Genomic DNA, 22,048 nt, shown 5'->3' on the forward strand with positions numbered 1-22,048 from the left:
ACAGCATTTTCACTGGAAAGTGACATATTACGTTATAACAATGTAGGCCTGACTGGTCTTATCAGTAGACGATAATTTCGATGAATGGCAGCTATTCATAGACACATCAAAACTATTCTTCAAATTTATTTTGCGTAAACTTCCACAAATTGCCGAAACTACAATCAGGTAAGAACCCTTATTGGCACTCAAATATGCTAACCCCTTAAAGATCCTGAATTAGATGCAGTGTTAGAAAATGAACAGAGGATTGCATAAGATTCTTTCCAAAAAGTAGTGACGAATGTTTTGTGAAACGAGTGGTCTCAGAATCATAAGGAACTAGATGTGCATCGAATATCTTCTACTAAGCAATATTGTGTAAAGTGCCACTGACAATGCATATGTGATCATGGGTAACATTTTAGCCAAGTTATATCTATAACGGAGAAAGATATCAGGGGCTACTGGATCAACTCTGCTTTTGCCGATTTTTGTTGGACGGAAAATTCCCAATTTTACCCTAATTTACCCTTTTCTAGTAAAACACACACACACACACACACACACACACATATATATATATATATATATATATATATATATATATATATATATATATATATATATATTACCGTGATACCATTTGGAAGCTTGTGTTTTCTGAAGAGTCGTGATAATCGAATTAATAATACTGTTGGGATTCATTTGATTTTTATAGTTATCTCAACTTTTGCTAAATGAAATTTGGTATTGTCTAGCGGAAATGAGAAAAACGTTTTTCGTCACAACTATTCTAGGTATGAAAATCAAACTTGGCACATGTATTACTAATGAACTACAGTAGTTTTAAAGGTATATTATATTTGAGTGCTTTTAGTCGGGGCCGTACTAGCGGGTGCTACATTTGTAAAAAGAGATTCTTGGGGGAAAATTCCGAATTGTATCTTAAATTTCCATCTTCTTGTACATCATGTACAGACGCACATAGTACCATTTGAAAGCTTAGTTTATTCTGAAGAGAATGGCATATGAACGAAGATAATCGAATGAACAGAATTGAAGCTATAGCTACTTCAGTGAAAGACCAAATAGAAAATTCAAGGATCTTTGTGTCAACACTACATAACACATTTCTATCGATTAAAATTAAACTTGAACCAATTCATCCTTTTGAAATTTTCATATTCAGTATCCTCATTTTTATAAGAAAATGTACTTTTCTTTTCCGAAGTATGAAAAAAGTTAAAATTTGTTGTCCAGTGTTATCGTTGTGCAGTCTATTAAGCGAATGTTGGCTCACTATTACTTCTTTCTTACAGGAGAGCAAAAGGGAGAGGTAAGAAAGAAGAATACGTATGTTCTTCACGTCACATTTAAGGGGTAGACTAGTAAATAGTTTTGAAAAACTAATAATTTTTCTTTTGACCGTTTATCGTAAGTGGAAAGAGGGAAAAATGTAACTTTCCGCAATAATAGATAATGTTACTCTACACCCGAAAATACGAATCGGAAGAATTTTCATTGTTGCCATCCATAGAAATTACAGTATGACCAGAATTAGGTTACTCAAATATCTAGGTTAAGGCAGCGACTAGAGAAATGAAATCAACGGTAATTGATGACTTATTAAGCTGTATATGTACCTTGTTTACTATTTTATAAATAATATTTGTATTTATTTTATAAAACTTACAAAAAGTATAACAAAATTAGTAAGTTATTACATAATAAATACAAATCTTATTTAAAAAGTAGTAAACAGGGAACATAGACAGCAGATACGTTATCAATTACCGTCGAGTTCATTATTCTAGGCCCTGCCTTAACCTAGATTTTTGAATAACTCAAATTCTGGTCACACTGTAATTTCTATGGTTGGTAGCACTGACAATTCTTCCGGTTCATATTTTCGGGTGTAGAATTACATTATCTATTATTGTGGTAAGTTACATTTAATTACCTGTTTTCACTTACGATAAACGGGCAAAAGGAAAATTATTAGCTTTTCAAAAATATTTAGTAGTCTGCCCCCTTAAGTAAATAAATTATTTTCTGTGCATCTTACCATTTACGTTCGCTCATACTCTTTCTCTCATATTACGAATATGTAACGTAGAAGTATGTACACATTTGCAAAGTGTTATAAAAAAGAAACCTGCAATTAGGAGGTACTTTCGTGGAAAAAAGAAAACGTTTCCATTAATGAATTCAATAAAGACATTTTGATGTTATTCTGTCCAAAATGTCAGAATGAAAATTCAATGCAATGTACACTTCTTGCGAAGAAAAAAAAACTACTTATCATCCTTTTCAAAGAATGGGCTATGGTGTTGTTGGCACTTGGAATTGAATCAAACAAACATGAATCTTTTTAACAAATTGAAATTTTTATTTAGGACTAGTTATTCAATTTTTGGGCCATAGAGTCCCAGACTTTTATTTCCAGACGAAAATGTGATTTTTCTAAGCAAACTGTACAAATCATTGTTTCAAATCAGTTGAGAATGCCTGATGAGCATTGCCAGAAGGAATTTAAAATATATTGTTTTAGAAATTTATATGAAATTGCATATTTAATTTACTGGACTAACGCAATAATTATTGAATAAATAGACGGAATTGGTTGATAAACACCAATATCATCTCTCCATGTCTTACCATTTCCGACGTATCTCCTGAAATTCGAGCATCTCTGGACAATATCTACGAACGGTAAACAGTTTGTCAATAGCCACTAGTTACTAGTTGATACCGAAATGTTTACCATTCTCTTAGATACTGATCCGAACAAATATAAAGACTCTATGATCTACGGTTCTCGAAAAATGGCTTCTATAATCTCCCGAAATCTGAATTTTTGGCAAATATATTATGATCGGTAAAAGTGACTCGAAACGTTCCAACAGTTTTTTTTATAGTGTTAATGGTACAGTAATGGAACGGTCGAATTCTAACATTATCAAATAACACACGAACACGCAAACACAGTTGTAGAAAATTTAATATCCAAACTTTTAAGTTCGTTGAATTTCATTCAGTGTTTATATTTTTTGACAAACACCATTCAGTGTATATCAGATGAAGCATATGTTGAAACTAAAAAGCACGTTGCTATCGATAGCAAAATGCTCATCGAAGCAAGAAAATTAAAACGTTTATTTTATTAAGTTTCCCCAACTAATTCTAGTGAAAAGGACGCTAGTTGGAAACAGTAAGATCCGTCTTATCATCAACCTTCACTTAGGGACGACATTTTTTTTATTTTTATGTGTGTGTGTGTGCGTAGAACAATACCTCTTTGTTCGGAAAGTTGCTGAGGGATTTTTTCTACCTCAATTCCCCTGAGAACGAAAATTAGCGAGTCACTCCAATTGCCTAAGTGACATCTAAACTAATTTTTGATTGGACAATTTTTGGTCATTGACCAATAGTGGACAATGTTATATTGGGTGAGTGATTACTAATGACGTGACCCACGGTGACCAGAAGAGGCGCAAATCTATTGGACAACCAACATCGAAACTTCCGTCACGGAGGGAACTCGGGTGAAGCGATTGGGACGACGAACATTGAAACCTCCACAACTGACAGTATGTGTAGAGCCCGACAAACGAACAGTGGACGAGTGGTTTAGTGGTTTAGCCAAACGACAAGATAAGACAAACATTATTTTGGTGGTGTTGAGCATAAGTCATTTGTGATTGTACAAACAGGAAAGTATATCTCTTGGCCAACAAGGAGAAGACACTTGTCAGTAGTCTTAGAGTGCAGAGAATTTTTGTTGGGAGGGTACCAAATCGTCATAGGATCATTTCATCATACATCTCGCCAGGAAACGTTATTCTATGGAATTTTACCTGCATGAAGCTGTAAGTAAAGTGCCAATTTTGTTCTGAGACAAACCCGGAATATTCAGTGAATTATCTTCTTTTCTGTTTCTTTCTTCAATTTTATTAAAATCTAAGATCATACAAATAGCCACCACGCCTACTACGAATTTGTTTTAAAAAAGTAAGAAGTAAGATTCATTATACATATTATTTGTCAATAAGCCACTTGCGCCGAAAGTTAAATATACATACTTTGGTTTGATCGATCTTTAAGTAAAGAAAAGGAAAATATTTTAGTTAGGACAACAGAGATAATTTAAAATTTTCATGGCCGTATAAGCAGTTCCTGTTGTAATATGACAATGTATTTCTTATTGTGTTTTGATCTGCATGTGAAATTACTTAACTAAAACAGATATAGAAATATATAATTTAGATAATTTTGAGATTGAAGTATGATCGATTAAATGTATGTGTTGCCGGCGTAATCATTTAACATTGAATTTGACAATTCTTCATACCGCGAGGACGTAGGTTGTAGCACGTGTTTTCCGATAATTTGCAGGAGCAGTGAGCTATCATGTACACCGAGTCCAAAAGGTAAAAAGATGACTTATAGTGTTAATTATTACACAGAGATAGCTCGAACACGACCGACTATGTTGCGTAGCAACTCTCACTCAAATTTTCCCAAGTTTTAGTGAAAGTTGGCAAAGCGTGTTATGTGCCTTGGAGGAGGAAAATGATTCGGGAATTTTCTCGTTAATGCATATGGGTTATTGAGTGCAAGGATAAATAGAAGTGATCTTTCACACCAGCGATAAAAACGTTGTATTGATAAAATGGCAGGCGAAACACAGAAGAACAAGGAAAGCACGAAGCGGAACCGTTCGAATCAGAAGAGTATCGCCGTGCCCAGAAGTCACCTATTAAAGAAGACCAGGAGACGACCAAATCGTCACTTATTATTATTATTAAGTCTTGTGCCGTTTGGCTAGTCCTTGGACTAACGAGGTTTTTTATTTTTATTTTTATTTTTTTTTCAATTTTTAGGATTAGGCCTGGAAATGTTTATTCCATTTTTTCAATCTTCAGCTTTCTCTTTTACCTCCCAATATTTTCTCCTATCTTTCAAATCATCTATTCCTCGCTACCTCCCATCTATTTTTGTATGGCTGAGTGAAGAACATAATTTCTTCCTAAGGTGTGTTCAATACAATTGGCCTTTCTACGAAGGATGGCAGCTAGTAGTGTCCTCTTCTCCCTTATCCTTTTTAAAACATCTTTGTTGCTCTCTCTGTCCATTTTATCCTCTCCATCTTCCTCCAACACCACATTTCGAAGCTCTCCAAATGTTTCTTCTCTATCTTCCGTAGTGTCCAAGTCTCTGAACCATACAGTCCAATGCTACATATAGCACTTGGCCAACTTCTTCTTAATTTCAATATTGAGCCTGCTAGTTACGATTGATCTTTTCTTGTTGAATGCTTCTTATCTATGGCAATTCTTGATCTGATCTCCTTGATGCAGTAAGCATCTCTCGTCAAATTACTTCCCACATACTTGAAATTTTCGATCTCTTCAAGTTCTCCTTGTTGAACTTCGATCCGTAAAGGCGTGTTTCCACGGGATATTCTCTTGACTTTCGACTTTTCGGTGTTAATTTCCATTTCATGCAGTTGATAAGTGTAAACTATTTTGTGAATCATCTGTTATAGTCTTCCTTCGGTTTTAGCTGTTATAACTGTGTCATCTGCATACTTGATCTTGTTAATGTTTTGCCCTCCAATCTTGAAATCTCCAGTTCCCATTAATGATTCGTTCGTTATACATTCATTGTAAATGTTGAATAATTGAGCGACAAACTACAACCTTCTCTGTCTTCTCTTCCAATCTTCACTCTATTGGTTTCTCTTTGATGAAAGCACAACTTCACTCGTTATCCTACACAGGTTCCGAATGAGTTATCGATCTCTCCAGTTGACTCAGATTTCATTAATTATTTTAAGAAGTTTCGTCCAATTGACTCAAGTCGAAAGCCAGTCGACGAAGCATAAGCACAACTCTTTATTTACTTCAAGAATAATTTTTGATGTAACTCTCATCATCCAATAGCATTATCATAAGTCCAAAATCGTCACTTATCACTGAACAATTAACTTCGAAACTACTCCTGAACATGCATTGGATAAATGAGTATCCTACTACTACCATATCTTCAGAACCGCTTTGGGGAAACGAGAATTCCAGAAATACAAACCACATCCAGAACTGCTTTTGACGAAAGAGGTTTTCCACACACGACCTCTTGGTCGCTTGGAACTACGATGGTTCACTAATTACAACCCCAGAGCTGCATTGCCAAAAATTTTTTGGTAAATGCTTAAATTAATTTTCATCACTAGTTGCTACAGGAACGATTGAAAAAACAATTACAAAGAGATCCTGTAAACTGTTTATTCAGATTTTTTTTAATAAAATGTGTTGGAGAGCTGATTCCGGAATAATATTGAATGTACGTTAGAGATACTTCATAGTGATAGGTGTGAACCGAGGTATGGGACACTCCTTTTATGAATGGGACTTTGATTTGACACAACAAATAGGTTGGTAAATTTTTTCTTAATTTGTATCATTTTACTTTTCCTCTTTTATTTCGAAGAGGCTGTTGCTAATGCGAGAAACACCCATTTAGGTCCAACAACGACAATAGAGAAGTTACTAATAGTCAGAGAGAGTGCGTGAAATTAGTCTTTTAGTATGTCTCACATATCGAAATATCCACGCTACATAACAGAAGAAACAGATTTTTGAGTCTATACGACCTTAGTCTGCTCATCAAACATGTTCTGCAGCGAAAAGAGGAACTGCAAAGGCTCAAGAGTTTTTCTTCTGGTACGTGAGGCCCCTGGGTCGATCCCACCTCGCGCCAAGCGAACATTTCGGTAGACAGACACCGTGTGTGTGGGTTTTCTTGGGGTCCTCAAGTTACCTCTGTTTTCTTCATTCCATAGTCTCATTCATTTCGAATTCTCACCGTTTCCTTTAACATAGCTGGCATATGCGTTGGACGTAACAATTAAAGATTTCATTTTGAAGCGAGGAGGAAAGATGTTTTAACTATTTACTTTCAGAATATTGTTAGACTTAATAATGCAGCATAAATACTAAAATATGTAAGTAACACTAAATTATGAAAACTTAAACATTATGGAAGTATCGTTAAGTGGACTCAAAATTCATTCCTGTAAGGCGGAACAGGAGTTATTTCAAGTGCGACCTGGGTATATTTAACACATTAACTTTTATTATCTCTGAAAATTTAAAACTATTTTTCAGTTACTATTGGAAGCAACTGAATAACACAAAATTCATCATTTTCGTATGATATTCTGCTAGATTTCCTCAAAAACAATTTCTTGAGACATTTAATCCGTAGAGCCTCTACGAAACAAAACTCATTCCATTAGAGTCCACTCAGATTTAACCGCAGAGACCTTACGGAAAACCGTAATTTCTTGGATACCGTTAATAGATTTCTGATGAGGAACTCTGGACAGTGTCGTGAGCAAGCGGAATGCTGTTGATAAGAAAGGCTTAGAAGCTGTACAATATTCCGCAATAAGGCTATCCTATACACAATTTGCACAAAATGCTGTTTTGACTCAAGTGTTAACATTAGAAACAGCAGGAAAGTGTTAACATAGAATCGCAGACGTAGATAATAACTAAATGCCCGTAGTTTGGATGTGAAGTCAAATTATAGGTAATAATTAGTGGCATAGTACTAACGAAAATCACCTTACTCCTTACTTATGATAAGAGATACCTATATTGATCAGCTACCTCGTATTTAATCTCCTCCTCGGTTCTATCGCCTACATGATATGATAACATGAGATACATTCAGTAGATGTTGGTTCTTACCAATACGTTTACTGGTCCAATGGTATTCGATTTAAGTAGATCTTGTTCAAACTTTTGCACCAATAATGTGCCATTCCATACATTGCTGATATATTTAACCTGTCTGGTCTTGTAAGTAATATTTTTGTTTATGAGTAAATATGACAAGCTCTTAATACTTTTCATACAATTTGCTTTAATATTAGCATTATATGCACATTTTTTCTTTAATTAGAAAATGTCGAACTAAGAAACGCACCACGATACTTGTCTCTTCACACTATCTGCAATCTGAGAATTCGCTATGCTCTCGTTTACAAACGTTTAAAAAGAGATTGAGCGCAAATCAGAGTTAGTAAGTTTAATTAACATAAATAGTAGCATTAAATATGCATAAAGTGAAAATCTGTAATAAGGCTACAATTTAACACAAAGACGCTTTCAAAGGGAACTTACGTTTCTCTCCTTGTTATGCAACTAACAAGGCCTTATCGTAGGAGAACTTGGGGCGGAGGTGAACTAGGGGATTAGGATTTCAAGAACGACCTCGGGAAAAGGAGAATTAGAACTGAAAGGTACAATCACTCAAACTAAAAATATGACTGTTTTACGTCTTTGTTCTTTCATTGTTCTCCTGTTCATGTTTTAATATTTTTTATGTTTTTGTGTCTTTTCAAAGATCTGGACACCGAAAACTGCACGAACACAACAGCATGCGGGTATGGTTACACGTCTAACCGATGGAAGAATACGTCACTGACCATCCACGTATCAAGAACCCAACCATTTACAACACAGCTCCATCAACTGCTGCTTGATGTGAGTTCGCTTCATTCCTTTGTCCCATTTCTCCGGGTCCATGCATCTTTTTGACCAGAAAGTCAAATTTCATAAACAGGCCAAAATGAGATTCGTGTACATAGAAAGCAGTTCTGGATGGAGCTGTGTTGTAACCTGCGGCTAACTGGGTTTCCAAAGAGCTTTGCCAAAAGGACTTCACATCCCAACGCCGGGAAATAACAATCAGAAATTTATCTGTGATGGTAGGTGTTCACAATAGTGCATCGGGGAAGAGCAAATTTGGTATAGAAAATTTTGTTGTCTCCGTACACATCCTTGTGAAATAACTACCTATTAACGATATAAATAAATTAAATAGTATTAAACTATCTTACCTCCAAAAATGATTAGAAGAAGAAAACCTGCAATTATTCCACCCAGTGAGAAATACTTATTTAGATCGCCTTCCAAAGAGAAAACAGATATTGAAATTGAGAAGACTCCTATTCCGTTTCCAACAAACCATGGCCTAAAGAGTTTATCATTGTCCTGTAATGAAAGTTAAAACATTAATTCACCAAAATCCCGTTGCTTCTCAAAATGTTTATTCTAACATAATAGAGAGAAGGAAATCTTACATCCTGAATTATTTCCAATTAGTAGAGTAGCAAAATGTACATATCTAGTCTGCAATTATGTTTTATTTATTTATTGGGTAAACTCGATACTGTTTCAATTATTGTAGTGTAATTATTATTCGAGATATTTTGTCCATTTCTTCTGTTGATTTGTAGGGCCTATAGCACAAATATACTTTGGATAATCCCCTCAGAATTTAGAAGCTGGTAAGTTTGTTCATTACTAAAATGTAAAGAAAGAAGCGTAAGAATTTTGGTAGAGACTTACGTAATTCTGATATGTACATCTGAAACTTTTGACATCTAAATAAACATCATAAATATATCACTCTGAAAGAATTGAGTCTATTAGCTGGTATCGAACACATTTTCTGGTACTCCAAATGTCTGGATTTATTCAACTCAACTGAAACACAACTTTTCAACAAGTCACGAAAGTTAGAGTAGACCTGGATCACGCTTTGGTCATAAGAAAAGATGGACGAAATATGTATCCAGTTTATACTAATCTGTCTTGTTGGGATCATTATGTTTAGTGAGCGTCATATAAATGGATAATACAACTTATTAATTGCAGCATATATTTTTTAGTATATAGCCTAATACATTTAAGAGGGGGAAAGAGGGTTGATCATGTTCAAGGAAATTAAAATATCAAATCAGAAACACTAGGAGTTAATCAGCTTGTGAAATTTTGACTTCATTCATGAACCTGTTTCAATTCCCCTTCATTCGAGTGTCTCATTTGTTTTCCACAGATGAAGATCTTGCTTATGTAATCGAGTATATATCCATTACCACTGAAGTATGTTAAGAACTTCAGTTATCCTGGATTGGAATTCTGGTATTCTACATCATATTAATTTCTTAACACTTACCTACTCTGAAAAACTAACTCAAGTTCAACAGTACTGTTAGCTGGTTGAAATTGCCTCATGTAATACTACATTGATTACAACGTCCAATGTGAACATTAGTTGAAGTAATCATCATTTTCTTCTTGAACTCATAGAAAGGTTGTGTACAGAGTGGTTGGGAACGCAACCAAAAAAACTTAGCGAGATGACTCCTAACATCGAAATAAGAAAAAGCGTTCATATTAACCTCGGGTCAAAAGTGATCAGCTTCGGAATTATAAGCCGCCGAAAACGGGGAAAAAGAAATTTTGACTGCTACAGCCCCACGAACGTGAATGATAGAGCTAATACGGCATGGTCCTCTCAAAGTAATCAAATATTTTCTATGCACATATGCTTATGTCATAAAAGTGAAATCCGTCCGAAAGAGTTTCGTCAAAGGTGCGTAGGATTCCCTTAGAATACATCAAGAAAAGGGACGCCAACATAAGTGTGAAAAGATAGTTTTCCTACCTGACAACCAAAATCGTATGTGCTAAAACAAATACGAAATAATGGGTATCACTACGTGTGGTTGCATAACCATCAGGTGACCAACACTGAAGTGGTGGGTATGGTGTGGAGAGAAGACACGTCGTTAGGTGATTCCGCAACTGCAAACAAGTAAATAAGCCTGTATGAACACTGGTCGACAAAGGAGCCATGGGTCAGAATGAACCGGGTGATAGAACGCCACACACCTTCGGCGATGCAGAATAACGAAGACAGAAAATGACGTCGGTCCGAAACAAGAGAATAAAACTCAGGCCCAAGTGAAATTGAAGGCATGAAAATGACAACCAGATAAAGACCAAAATGCTAATTTTAGAAAGAGACGTAGAAAACAAAACCAGATAAAAATATTAACTCTGCGAGAGTGATAACAAGGTAAAGACCAAAGAATACTTACGTATATCCAATATAATTGCTACAACATGGTTGGAATTAAGTGGAACTCTTAACTGTATAATATACTTGTAGTTAACAATAAGAAAGATCTTTATTTTTTATTATTACGGATCATTATTACAGAAATACAAAAATGCAAATGGAGATATCTGTTTTTCACACTCACTGAAAATGTCTGCTACCATCCTTTATAAATGTCTGGAACATATTTGGAACACAATTTGCGCTAATTGGAAGTGAGTTGAAGTAAGCTCGAGGTGCATTGCTCAGGTTTACTTCACTAATGTCTGCAATCTTCTTGACTCCGATAAAACAATCATATTCTATTTCCGAAGAGTGTCCGTGGGATACGCAAATGTTTTTGCCTTCATACTGGGAAACCTTGTAAGTAGAGATTTTGAACGCCTTGTCCGCATTCCTTATGGTTCCTAACGAACCAACGTGACAAGAAATTATGAAAGTCCTTGACCATGTTTTGCTGAACTTTTATGACGCGAAACTTTTTGGATGCTATCTGCACAAGTAAATACCATTCCTCCGGTATATATACATACTCTTTTTCGCGTCTGAGTTTTTCAATCTGTGTAAACTGTCTGTTACATGGGAGAAACGAGTGTCCTCGTTCTGGATATTGATGAACAATGTATTTAAATTTCTTAAAAGTAGCAAGTAGGGACAAATACTGGACAATAGTTACGTTTTTGTTTTGTCCTCCACAGTTGTCTGTAAAAATGTACAGAGTTTTTACACTAACGTCCACGAAATTTTCAATGTAATAATTAAGGAAAGACATAGTTTAATTTGCTCTCTTTTTTGCGACTGTTTCACCATACATGTACATTTTTTATGTTCCTGTCTTGGTGGAATAAATGCACTGGTCATAAATCCATATTTGTCTATTATAGAATATTTCTCCAACAGGTAGAACAGGGAGAGGGAAGTTCTGCTGATAGTCCAAACAAAAAACATCGACTGATGGATCTTCCTGGCCTTGCTTGTTTTTCTCTTTCAAGTCATCATAGAACTTTTTTGTGCTTTTAACAAATGCACCTCTCTTTCACACTGCAAGTTCATTTTATCCTCATCGATTGCACTATCTATTTTGACTTTTAATTCGCCACAAGCAGGACACACATCACTGCGAGGTTTACCAAAATCTAAATTGAATGTGGTGTTAAAAACGTTATGATAATATTTGTACGGAATTTCTGACTTACATTTGTCCCTTGAGAAATATTTTGGAAAACCTCTGGTTCACGTTTCTCCAAGTAAAGTTCACGCACTTTCTTTTTACAGTAAAGTCCGGTTTTAAATATTCTCTCTGAGAACCTCTTCGAGAATAGTATGATTTCCTGGTAGGAAAAGATTACTTGACGCACAACATTCTCTGGCTTTTTATTATCCCTGGAACCCTCAGATTTCCCTCTCATATCCATCGGAGACATGCTACCGACCTTTATGTATAAGGCAAGCCTTTCAACCCTACTTTTTTTTGATGCCATGTAAATTACAAAAGCCACTCTTACAAACTTGGTGTTCTTTGCCATCTAATTTTACATAATACTTAAATGACACATTTCTCTTCTCTTGAATTACAAACTCCTTTTGTGATGGATTACCCCGTCTCTTCAATATGAGGTCAGGACGCCTTTTGCTGAATCTCACAGAATTGTATTAGCGCTGACAGGTATGTATCTTGCAATACTTTATCATTCAGATTATTAAAGTATTGTAGTATCTTATCCTTTGCTGAACTGGAAAATTGTTGAGTGCACTTATTCTTACAAGAACAGTCTTTGGAAACACGTCCTGCCATCGGCTTTCCTCTCTTAGGAATGTATGGTTTCCTGCTATTAAGATTACGTTTGCGAACGTTCTCCTTCCACTTTTTCACATTTCTCTTACGTTTTTTTTTCGCTGTATATGTATCACATCTCGATCATCACATTCACTTGGAATAAAATCTGGATAAGCATCTGAATCGTCCACAAAAGTATCGCTACTTAGTTCTATCATAACGCAGTACTTGTGATACGAGGACTACAATACTCGTGTTCGTCTGAAAGCAACTACGCACAAAATGGTAGTGCTAGCCAGAATATATTTATTCAGAAACTGAGAACGAAAACCAGATACACCAGGTCTTTGTCTGGTTCTCATTGTCAACGAAAAAAACGAGTAAGTTTAAAAGCTCTCTGGTGGGAAAATGGGTAAGCATACAACTCTTGTTTTCACACTCACTGATAGACCATTGAACATAGATTTCGAATATATGAAAATCTCATTTTTGAGAAATTGGACTTTATCTGGTTTTCATTTTCATGCCTTCAATTATAGTGCAAACTGAATGTCGCAAAATGAACTGAGCATTCGGACTCTACACAGAAAGACGTGGAGTCTAAAAGCAGATTTAGTAGTGCCAGTGCAAGCTGAAACAGATGAATGTGCCTATATGATTGATTCGCAACTCCAGCGTCGGGGAGCAATGCAGAGGAACACCGCCTCCCATGGTACCACAACAAGCAAACTAGGCGTTAGTCTAGTTACTGTGTCGATGATCTCCGTTTGATCTCTGTGGGGGATGTTTTCCGTTTGAAAAGTGACGTGCAAGAAAAGAGGCGAGTGGGGGAGAGATTATTAAGTTTCCTTAGAGATATCTTGATCTGATCGACGTTTTTGGGAGGAAAGGGAAACGATGACTATTCAGAGACGCGGACCAAGCATTCCATTCACGTTCTTACAGCTAGCTGGGGACATTATCTCGAGAACCGGTTAATGCTGAGGCCTACGGTCCTGATTGCATGCGTTTCAAAGCAATCAAGGCTTAGGTGAAGACTTGAAACCGTTTGTCTGGACAGTAGTCCTAGTTTTAGATTAAGCCTTGTGCATGGATGAATTGGGTTAAGATGGGGCGATAAGGGAAATCGGAATCACGCAAGTAGGCGATTGGCTTGAAAAGGTTTGATGCGATTCAGAAACCGTCGGTGGATAAACGTTGCTTTCAAATGGGAGAAATAACAGCCATAATTGGATGGAATGTTCAAGGACATTGAATGGTCACAAATAAAGTACTATAGCTATTATACGGATCAAACACACTACATATGTACTTTGTTGATGTGTCGCAAGACGGTTTCAGGCTCCCAGTCAAGGCCACTGCGATGCACAATGAGTTAGTACTGAAGAGATTTGGGTGCAAAATAAACAAGCAATGCATCGCCGAGAGCATACCTACTTTGTGTGTCGACGTCTTCCGTAGTAGAAGTGGTCAACTACTACGTTCTGTGTTATAGAGCACATGCATAGTGTTGTGTGGTGTGGCAATAGCCGACTAAACCAATTCAAAATCAGCTGACATTGTTTGTGTGTATGGGGAAGCACATGGAAATAGTTTTCAGGCAGCACAGTTATACAATGAACGATCTTCGAATAGGCGACAACCATGTCATACTACATTTAAAGCGCTGTTTTTCTGTTTGTGTTAAGGGAACGTTTCGCCTTCGGATAGATCACCTGGGGAATGTATTTTGCATGCGGAAGAACCTATTTTACGGCATGTGCGCAATGACCAGAGTGTACGTTGCAGCGAGCTTGCCCGATGGCATAACGTGAGCTCTGAGAGGGTGTTGTCGATCTTCATGCCAACAATTTTTACTCCTATCACCTGCTATGAGTACAGGGTCAGTCCCGAGGAAATTTTCTTTCCAGTTTGGAATTTCTACTCCAATTTTTCATTTGGTGGCAACAGCTGTCGGATTCCTCTCCTCCAATTTGTTTAGCACTGAAGCCTAATTCGTTATGGATGGTATCTACAATTGCCAAAATAGTCATCTGTGTGGTATGAATAATCCACATACAATGCTAAATGTTCACCGCCAGCAAAAGTTTCGTATGAAAATGTGGAAAGGGATTCTGGTTGATCACCTTATTGAATCTGTTGTTATTCTCCAACAACTCACGGAGCCTATCTATCTGGACGTCTTGAGAGAGATACTTCCGATACTTCTGGTGGATGTGCCGTTTGTCTTACGACTACTTTTATGATACATCTGCGATGGTGTTCCTCCCAATCTCTGTCGCCCCTGCGAGAATACTTGAAGAGGTTATTCACAGTAAAGTGGATCTGCCGTGCCTTTCCTGTGTCATGGCCTACACTATCTCTGGATTTAATCCCTCTTTAATTTTACTTCTGGGGACATCTCAAAGCTGCTGTTTATGCTACTTCGATACTTAATGTCCGTACGTTAGAACAACGCGTCCGAGCCGCTTGCGACGCAGTGCGGGAATAGCCAATCACGTTTAGAAGTGTGCGCCAATCTGTGCAACGACATATGAAAGCCTGTGTTCGGAGTTGTGGACGACATTTTGAGCATCTGCTTCAATGTTGCCACAGGTACGACTGTTGCGTGACTTCAGTAACCTTTCTGAGAAGGAGTTATGAGTATACTTATAAGTGATAGTTATTAATCACGAGCACAAGTCCTACCTGCAGTGTACCATCCTTGGAAATACAGTCTACGTTTGCCTGTATATATATATATATATATATATATATATATATATATATATATATATATATATATATATGTAATTCTATCCGTGTCCTCCACGCCTCGAATGGATTCTCGACCAACAGCGAATCTCGACCCTGCAATGTCTGCGAATTCTGCTTCCTGCGGTACCGTTGCACCAAGACACCATGTCCGCCAATGTTCCTTTGCCTTGTTGTCAAACGCTGCATTCGGAAATCACCGTTTCCCAGCTCGTACCTACCGGTCGTACCTAAGCAACAAGTAACACGTCATCATACATACGTCTTTGAGTCCTACCATGTCAGTATGGTGACTCCCATATTTCTGTTTTGAGTCCCTTTACACAGTTCTCTCTGAGCCATTCAATTTGTACTATCGTTTCATTTATGTCTGATTTCCATTCTTTTTTTGTACCGATTGCCGAACGTATGCGGCTCTTTTTTGCTCGGTTCCTGCTGGACTACACTCCTTTGTCGATCTATGTCAATATGGACTTGTTTACTTGTTTCCAGATGTAGAATCACCATGGATATGTCTCCCTTCCATATTAATTTTGGATTTGCTCTCAAAGCAGGAATAGAAATAGCAGCCATGATTTATATTATTTACAATCTATAGAAACGTCCAAAAATATTGGATAGTAATCAAAATATTTTATGTTAAAATATCGGTTGGAAAAGGGAGTTTCTAACTACTTCTGTAGAATGTTTGCTTAGATGAAGAAGTTGAATAATTGTATTATTATATGAAACTGTGAATTAGCAGACTACGGTTGGGTTCCCGCTCTCTCATTTTCCTAACGATATGTTATTTGTCGTGTACATATTATTGTAATTGTATTCAGTGACGTATTTAGGCTGCTCACCCGGCTCGAGTCTCCCATTGAGTGCAAAGGGTTTTCTCAATGTATTACACGATAAGATAAATGCAGAACAAGAGACAACATATCTCCAACAGAATCACCGTCCCTATTTACCACCGTCCGCAAACACACACCCACACACCAACGAACACATTTAGCAAGTGAAAATGTTACTGCAGCGCAACACTAGTTTTTGTAAATGTATAAATACAGTATATATATATATATATATATATATAGATAGATAGATATATGTACGCGGTTTCGCATTTAAATTACGAGACTAGCGTCATAAATGTGATGTATTGCAAGGAAAGTTACAATTGACTATTCGAACCTTCAATATACTCCCCTCCCCAATCTATACATCGCTGTATACGTGCATTCCATTGTTCAAAGCAATGCTGTATGTAATCTGATGTGACCTTTCGACAACTCTGCTATTTTTCGTTTGACCCCTTCCACAGACTGGAAATGTGTTACCTTCAATGCACTTTTCACATTTGGGAATAGATAAAAGTCACAGAGAGTGTCTGGGAAATACGAAGGATTATCGGGCACAAGTATGCGCTTGGCTGCTAAAAACTGCTTCACAGAAAGGGCATTATGGGCAGGCGCATTGTCTTGGTGGAGGATCCATGCATCGTTGCTTCACAAATCCGGTTTCTTCTTCCTTATGTTTCCCCTCAGCTTGATTAGATCTTCTTTGTCGTTGGTCTGAATTACTGCTTGACCCTCAGGCACCCATTCAGTCATGATCATATCCCTGATATCTAAGAAAACTAAGTGCATTGCCTTCACTTTGGATTTGCTCATTTTTGCTTTTTTCATTCTTGGCATTGTGGGAGTCTTCCAGTACATGGATTGACGCTTAGTCTAGGGTTCATATTGGAAAATCCAAGTTTCATCACATGTTATGAGATGTGTTAGTAAGTCTGGATTGCTTCGTGTCGTTCCTTGATGCCACAGCAAATGGTCTTTCGAACGTCTTGTTGCTTTTGAGGGAGGGTTTTCGTAACAATTTTTCCACAAACTTTTGTCATGTTTATATTGTCATGGGAAGAGTGTCTTATTGTCTCTGTTAATGTTCATCATGCATGCGATCATCCAAATGCTCAGACATCTGTCTTTCAAACAAGTTCTTAAATTCTTTGAACATTTTGTCCGTTCTTGAACTCAAAGTGCTGCTGGGTCGTCCGTCTTCTTGAACCTCCTATCTAATTTCTAAAAAATCGTTTGTGCCTTTCGACAACTCGCGCACGTAACATAGCATTATCAACATACACTGCTGTTAACATTCACACATTCCGTCCGTGTTTTTCTTCTTTAATTTCACCAGAAATTTGATGTTAATGCGTTGTTCAACTTTACTGTTCACCGTGATTCTGGCACCACGGCAGAACACTGTCCTCTTGATGCCAGCCTACAAAGAAAAGAAAAGCTTTCAGAATTATGCAAGATACAGTGATGTTCATGAAGGTTGTAGATAAAAAACACATCATTAGCTATCTCCTCCCCACGATCCTGCGCGACAGGAGGTGGGCAGTCTCGTTATTTGCCACATCTCATATATATATATATATATATATATATATATATATATATATATATATATATACGTGTGTGTGTGTGTAATAGCCATACTTCATACTTGGATTCATGTTCAACATAAAATAGACATATGTTGTACTCACAAGTAAACCTTACGTTTGGGTGAGTCGAGTTGCTGACTGAGACACATATGAGAAAGTAGTACTAAATGTGGTCAGTATTTCAGTGAAGTTATAGGTGCGAAGCTCCAGGGGTTTAGGAGATACAGCTACCAGAACATCACATGGAAGTACAGAATAGTCTTCATACAGTTGGAGGTAAAAGCCCTGTAAGACCTCTTGTAACGACAAAAGGCGAATAACAAATATATGGGTACATATTAGGACTAGGGGGAAGTTATATAGGAAGGGTATATCTGACGGCGGCCATCTTGAAATCCGCCATTTTGAATTAAGGTTAAGTTTTTAAAATAGGAGTAGGGTCATGTGATACATGATTTAAGACTCAAATTTAATCAGGAGAACAATGGTGACGTTAATTTTGATTTACGCGCAATTGGTAAAAAGTTACAGGGAAATTAAATATTGTTGCAGCATATGTATTAGTCCTTTACTCCATTTTGTAAAGTTTGTGTTAATGATAATAATTAAATAAAAAGCAGGTGGATAAATATTAGGTCTATGGTAAGACATGGCCTATTGCCTTCACGGCGGTATGTTCAAATCCGCCATTTTGAATCACACAAAAGTTTTTACCAAAACGCATAACAGTGACACCTTATTAATAGCAAATTTTATCAAAAATCCAACGATATAACCATTTTTGCTTTATCATTAACCAGCACAAAATTAAATGGGAATAGAGTAAGGCAATAGATGACTTCGGGCTAGAAGTTATTCAGAAATACAATGGTGGCGTTACAATGTTAGTTGTTTGATGAACAAAAATGGTTATACCGTTGGATTTAAGGTAAAATTCCCTATTAATAAGGTGTCAATATTATGCGTTTTGTTTAAAACTTTTGTCTGATTCAAATGGCGGATTTGAACATGGCCGCCATCAAGGCAACTCTTACCATAGACCTAATATTTGTCCACCTGCTTTTTATTTAATTATTATCATTAACTCAAACTTTACAAGATGGAGTAAAGGGCTAATACATATGCTGCAACAATATTTAATTTCCCTGTATCTTTTTAAAAATTGCGCGCAAATCAAAATTAACGTCACCATTCTTCTCCTGATTAAATTTGAGTCTTAAATCATGTATCACATGACCCTATTCCTATTTTTAAAACTTAACCTTAATTCAAAATGGCGGATTTCAAGATGGCCGCCGTCAGGTATACCCTTACTATATAACTTCCCCCTAGTAATATGTACCCATATATTTGTTATTCGCCTTTTATCGTTACAAGAGGTCTTACAGGGCTTTTACCTCTAACTGTATGAAGTCTAGTCTGTACTTCCATGTGATGTTCTGGTAGCTGTATCTCCTAAACCCCTGGAGCTTCGCACCTATAACTTCACTGAAATACTGACCACATTTAGTACTACTTTCTCATATGTGTCTCAGTCAGCAACCCGATTCACCCAAACGTAAGGTTTACTTGTCAGTATCTTCCAAAAATATCAGCCCTCTCATTCAAATTTTCTCGTTATCCGCCTGATTGTATTATATCATTATTATTATAAATATTGAAGCTAATTTAAACCTTCATCTTATCAAATTCCCACACAGCACACCGACGTCCAATGTACATCCATTTAACGTCCGGGCATGGATTTACGGGATGTCCAGTGGACGTGTGGTCTTGGTCCATACAACGTCTAGTGGATGTACACGGGAGAGTACAGGTGGCACAGTTGCCGTGCATCTACTGGACGTCCAGAACGTACATATTATATCCATTTCTGGTACCAAAACGAACTAATTATGGACGTACAGACGCCCAATGGACGTGTTCTTTTGGTCCATACGACGTCTACGCGATATACACAAGATGTTAATTTGGGACAGTTGCCATGCATCTCCTGGACGTCCATTGGGAGCTAAAATGGACCTATTATGGACTTCAAACTGATGTAGAGGATGTCCATATGTAGATATCATGGGAACCTGAACGTACAAATTGTGACTATTTTTGGTTCCTACACGGACCAATTATGGCCTTTCACTGAATGTTCTAAAGGACTGCCACAGAAGGATTATTCACTTAAAGCCCTATATAGAAGCCATACTATCTGGAATCAATCTATTTTTAACATAGGTTAAATTTTACTATATCAAAGTGACATTTAAATAAGCCATCTTCCATCAATTTTTACTATCAGTCAACAAATACACACATCAACATTTATACTGTAAAGTTTTATGAGCAAACAAAAAAACAATGAGAAATATTTTTAATACGTTTAATATTTCGTACCTTTCCAGTCAAAATTCTTGTTCTGTGTTCCACGAAAATAATTTGTTTTCGATTTGTATCTACTATTTGAAGATTCGGTATAAATAGCAAATCTAGTTCCAATTTTACATGAATTAATCCTTCCTTACAACAATGCATCCTTATCTCCCGAAAATGAGAACTCAAAATATAATTAACAATGTAAAGTATTCTGCCCATACGCTTTAGTTAATACAATTTGTTGATTAAAAAAGCTTCAAACCTGCATCCTCTTCCACTCTTTGTAGATGCATAGAAAGATATCACAAACCGAAACCTCCCTCGATTCACTCTAAAGTTTCTAATTCATTTGGAAATATCAGTTCTCCCTTTTCCTTAGTATTGAGAACAGACAAGACAGCTACGCTTCACTTCTCATATTGAAACAAATGATGACCAAAACTTTTTAACACTATACCCCCTTTTTTTTCATATTATCATACTCATAGGAGAAACATTAACTTCAATCAAAACATGCCATCCATTAATGGCCGAGAACGTTACAAATTATTGGACTTATATACATTAAAGAATAAGAAAGGCGTAACATAGAAAGAAACGAATAACATAACAATATACTTTATTGGATTACCTCGAATTACATATACTGCTCCAGAATATTTGCCTTTTTAATATATTGAATAAGATTGTAATACGATTTTCTTTCGCATCTCAATGATATGAAAAGTTTCGTATACATGTTTTATTCTTGATTATGAAATGTATTATAAGCGCATAATATTGTTAAGCAAGGGAATTTTAACCTTCTCACTGATATATCATGAGATTCTTTCTTCGTGCGCTCCATTTTTCTATTTTCTGAAATTAAGAAAATGGGAAAATTAATTCTAGGTATAATCAACATCACAACGATCAAAATTATAATCAGATTATGAGGTTGATGTTAAGTAAGGTTCTTTATGTTTAACTTTAAAGAGTAAAAATTACATGACGGATTCAACTTGGGACCTTTTGGCTTTAAACTATATAAATGGGACTCAAAGGTATACAAAGTTACAATTACAAATTCCAAATTGAACTACAAATTACAAAAATGAGTTCCTCCGTGGCTTAGCGGTTAGCATACGCGCCTTTGGCCTGGGAAACCCGGGTTCGATTCCCGGCGGGAGCCCACGTGGTTCGGATTCCACGTTAATCAATAGGTCCACGTCTCATATAGCCTCGCTGCTGAAACGGTCGGTAAACTAATAAATAAATTAATCAATACAAATTACAAAACGTATTATTAGCGGCAGTTTTAAGTTTCTGTAAATCTACTTTTTTTCTTGCAGCCTTGGGCAACAAAATGTATTTCCTTTTCATACTTTATTCTGTTCAAGCACAATACAATGAATCTCAAATTTCAAGTTTAACTCCCAAAAGTCGTTCCATTTAAGAAACAGGCTTTCTTATTCCATTGTAAGATCGAAGAATGTTAAAGGTTTTAAGATTTTCAAAATATCGGAAAAAAATATATACTGTAAGTACGAATATATCTCCACCTTTCCGAAATAATATATATACAGGTGGCGGCAGTGCGAAGCTCAACAGTGGCGTTCTGTTTTCAAAGCTTAACCCTTTTAGGCTTTATAGTAACTTATGTTACCACGGCGTAGTATCGTATTTGATCGCTTATTTAGGTTCTATAACAAATATTTAAGCCGTTTTTTATTGGTCAAGTCTAGGATGGACCAAAGAACACTCCAGATGCGTTT

The 22,048-nt window shown here is 36.5% G+C and overlaps 1 protein-coding gene across 1 annotated transcript in view; it reads right to left on the reverse strand.

The window, feature by feature from the left end:
* The window catches only part of LOC145681647 (uncharacterized), a 227,172-nt gene that overhangs the window by 60,492 nt on the left and 144,632 nt on the right, over window positions 1–22,048 (reverse strand). Inside the window, exon 5 of the mRNA XM_081753269.1 lies at window positions 8,894–9,047. Coding sequence (XP_081609395.1) covers window positions 8,894–9,047 — 154 coding nt within the window. The remainder of the gene's footprint in view (window positions 1–8,893; window positions 9,048–22,048) is intronic.

Source organism: Thermobia domestica, chromosome 3 (assembly GCF_964235325.1).
Source record: "Thermobia domestica chromosome 3, izTheDome1.hap1.1, whole genome shotgun sequence".
Classification (NCBI taxonomy): domain Eukaryota; kingdom Metazoa; phylum Arthropoda; class Insecta; order Zygentoma; family Lepismatidae; genus Thermobia; species Thermobia domestica.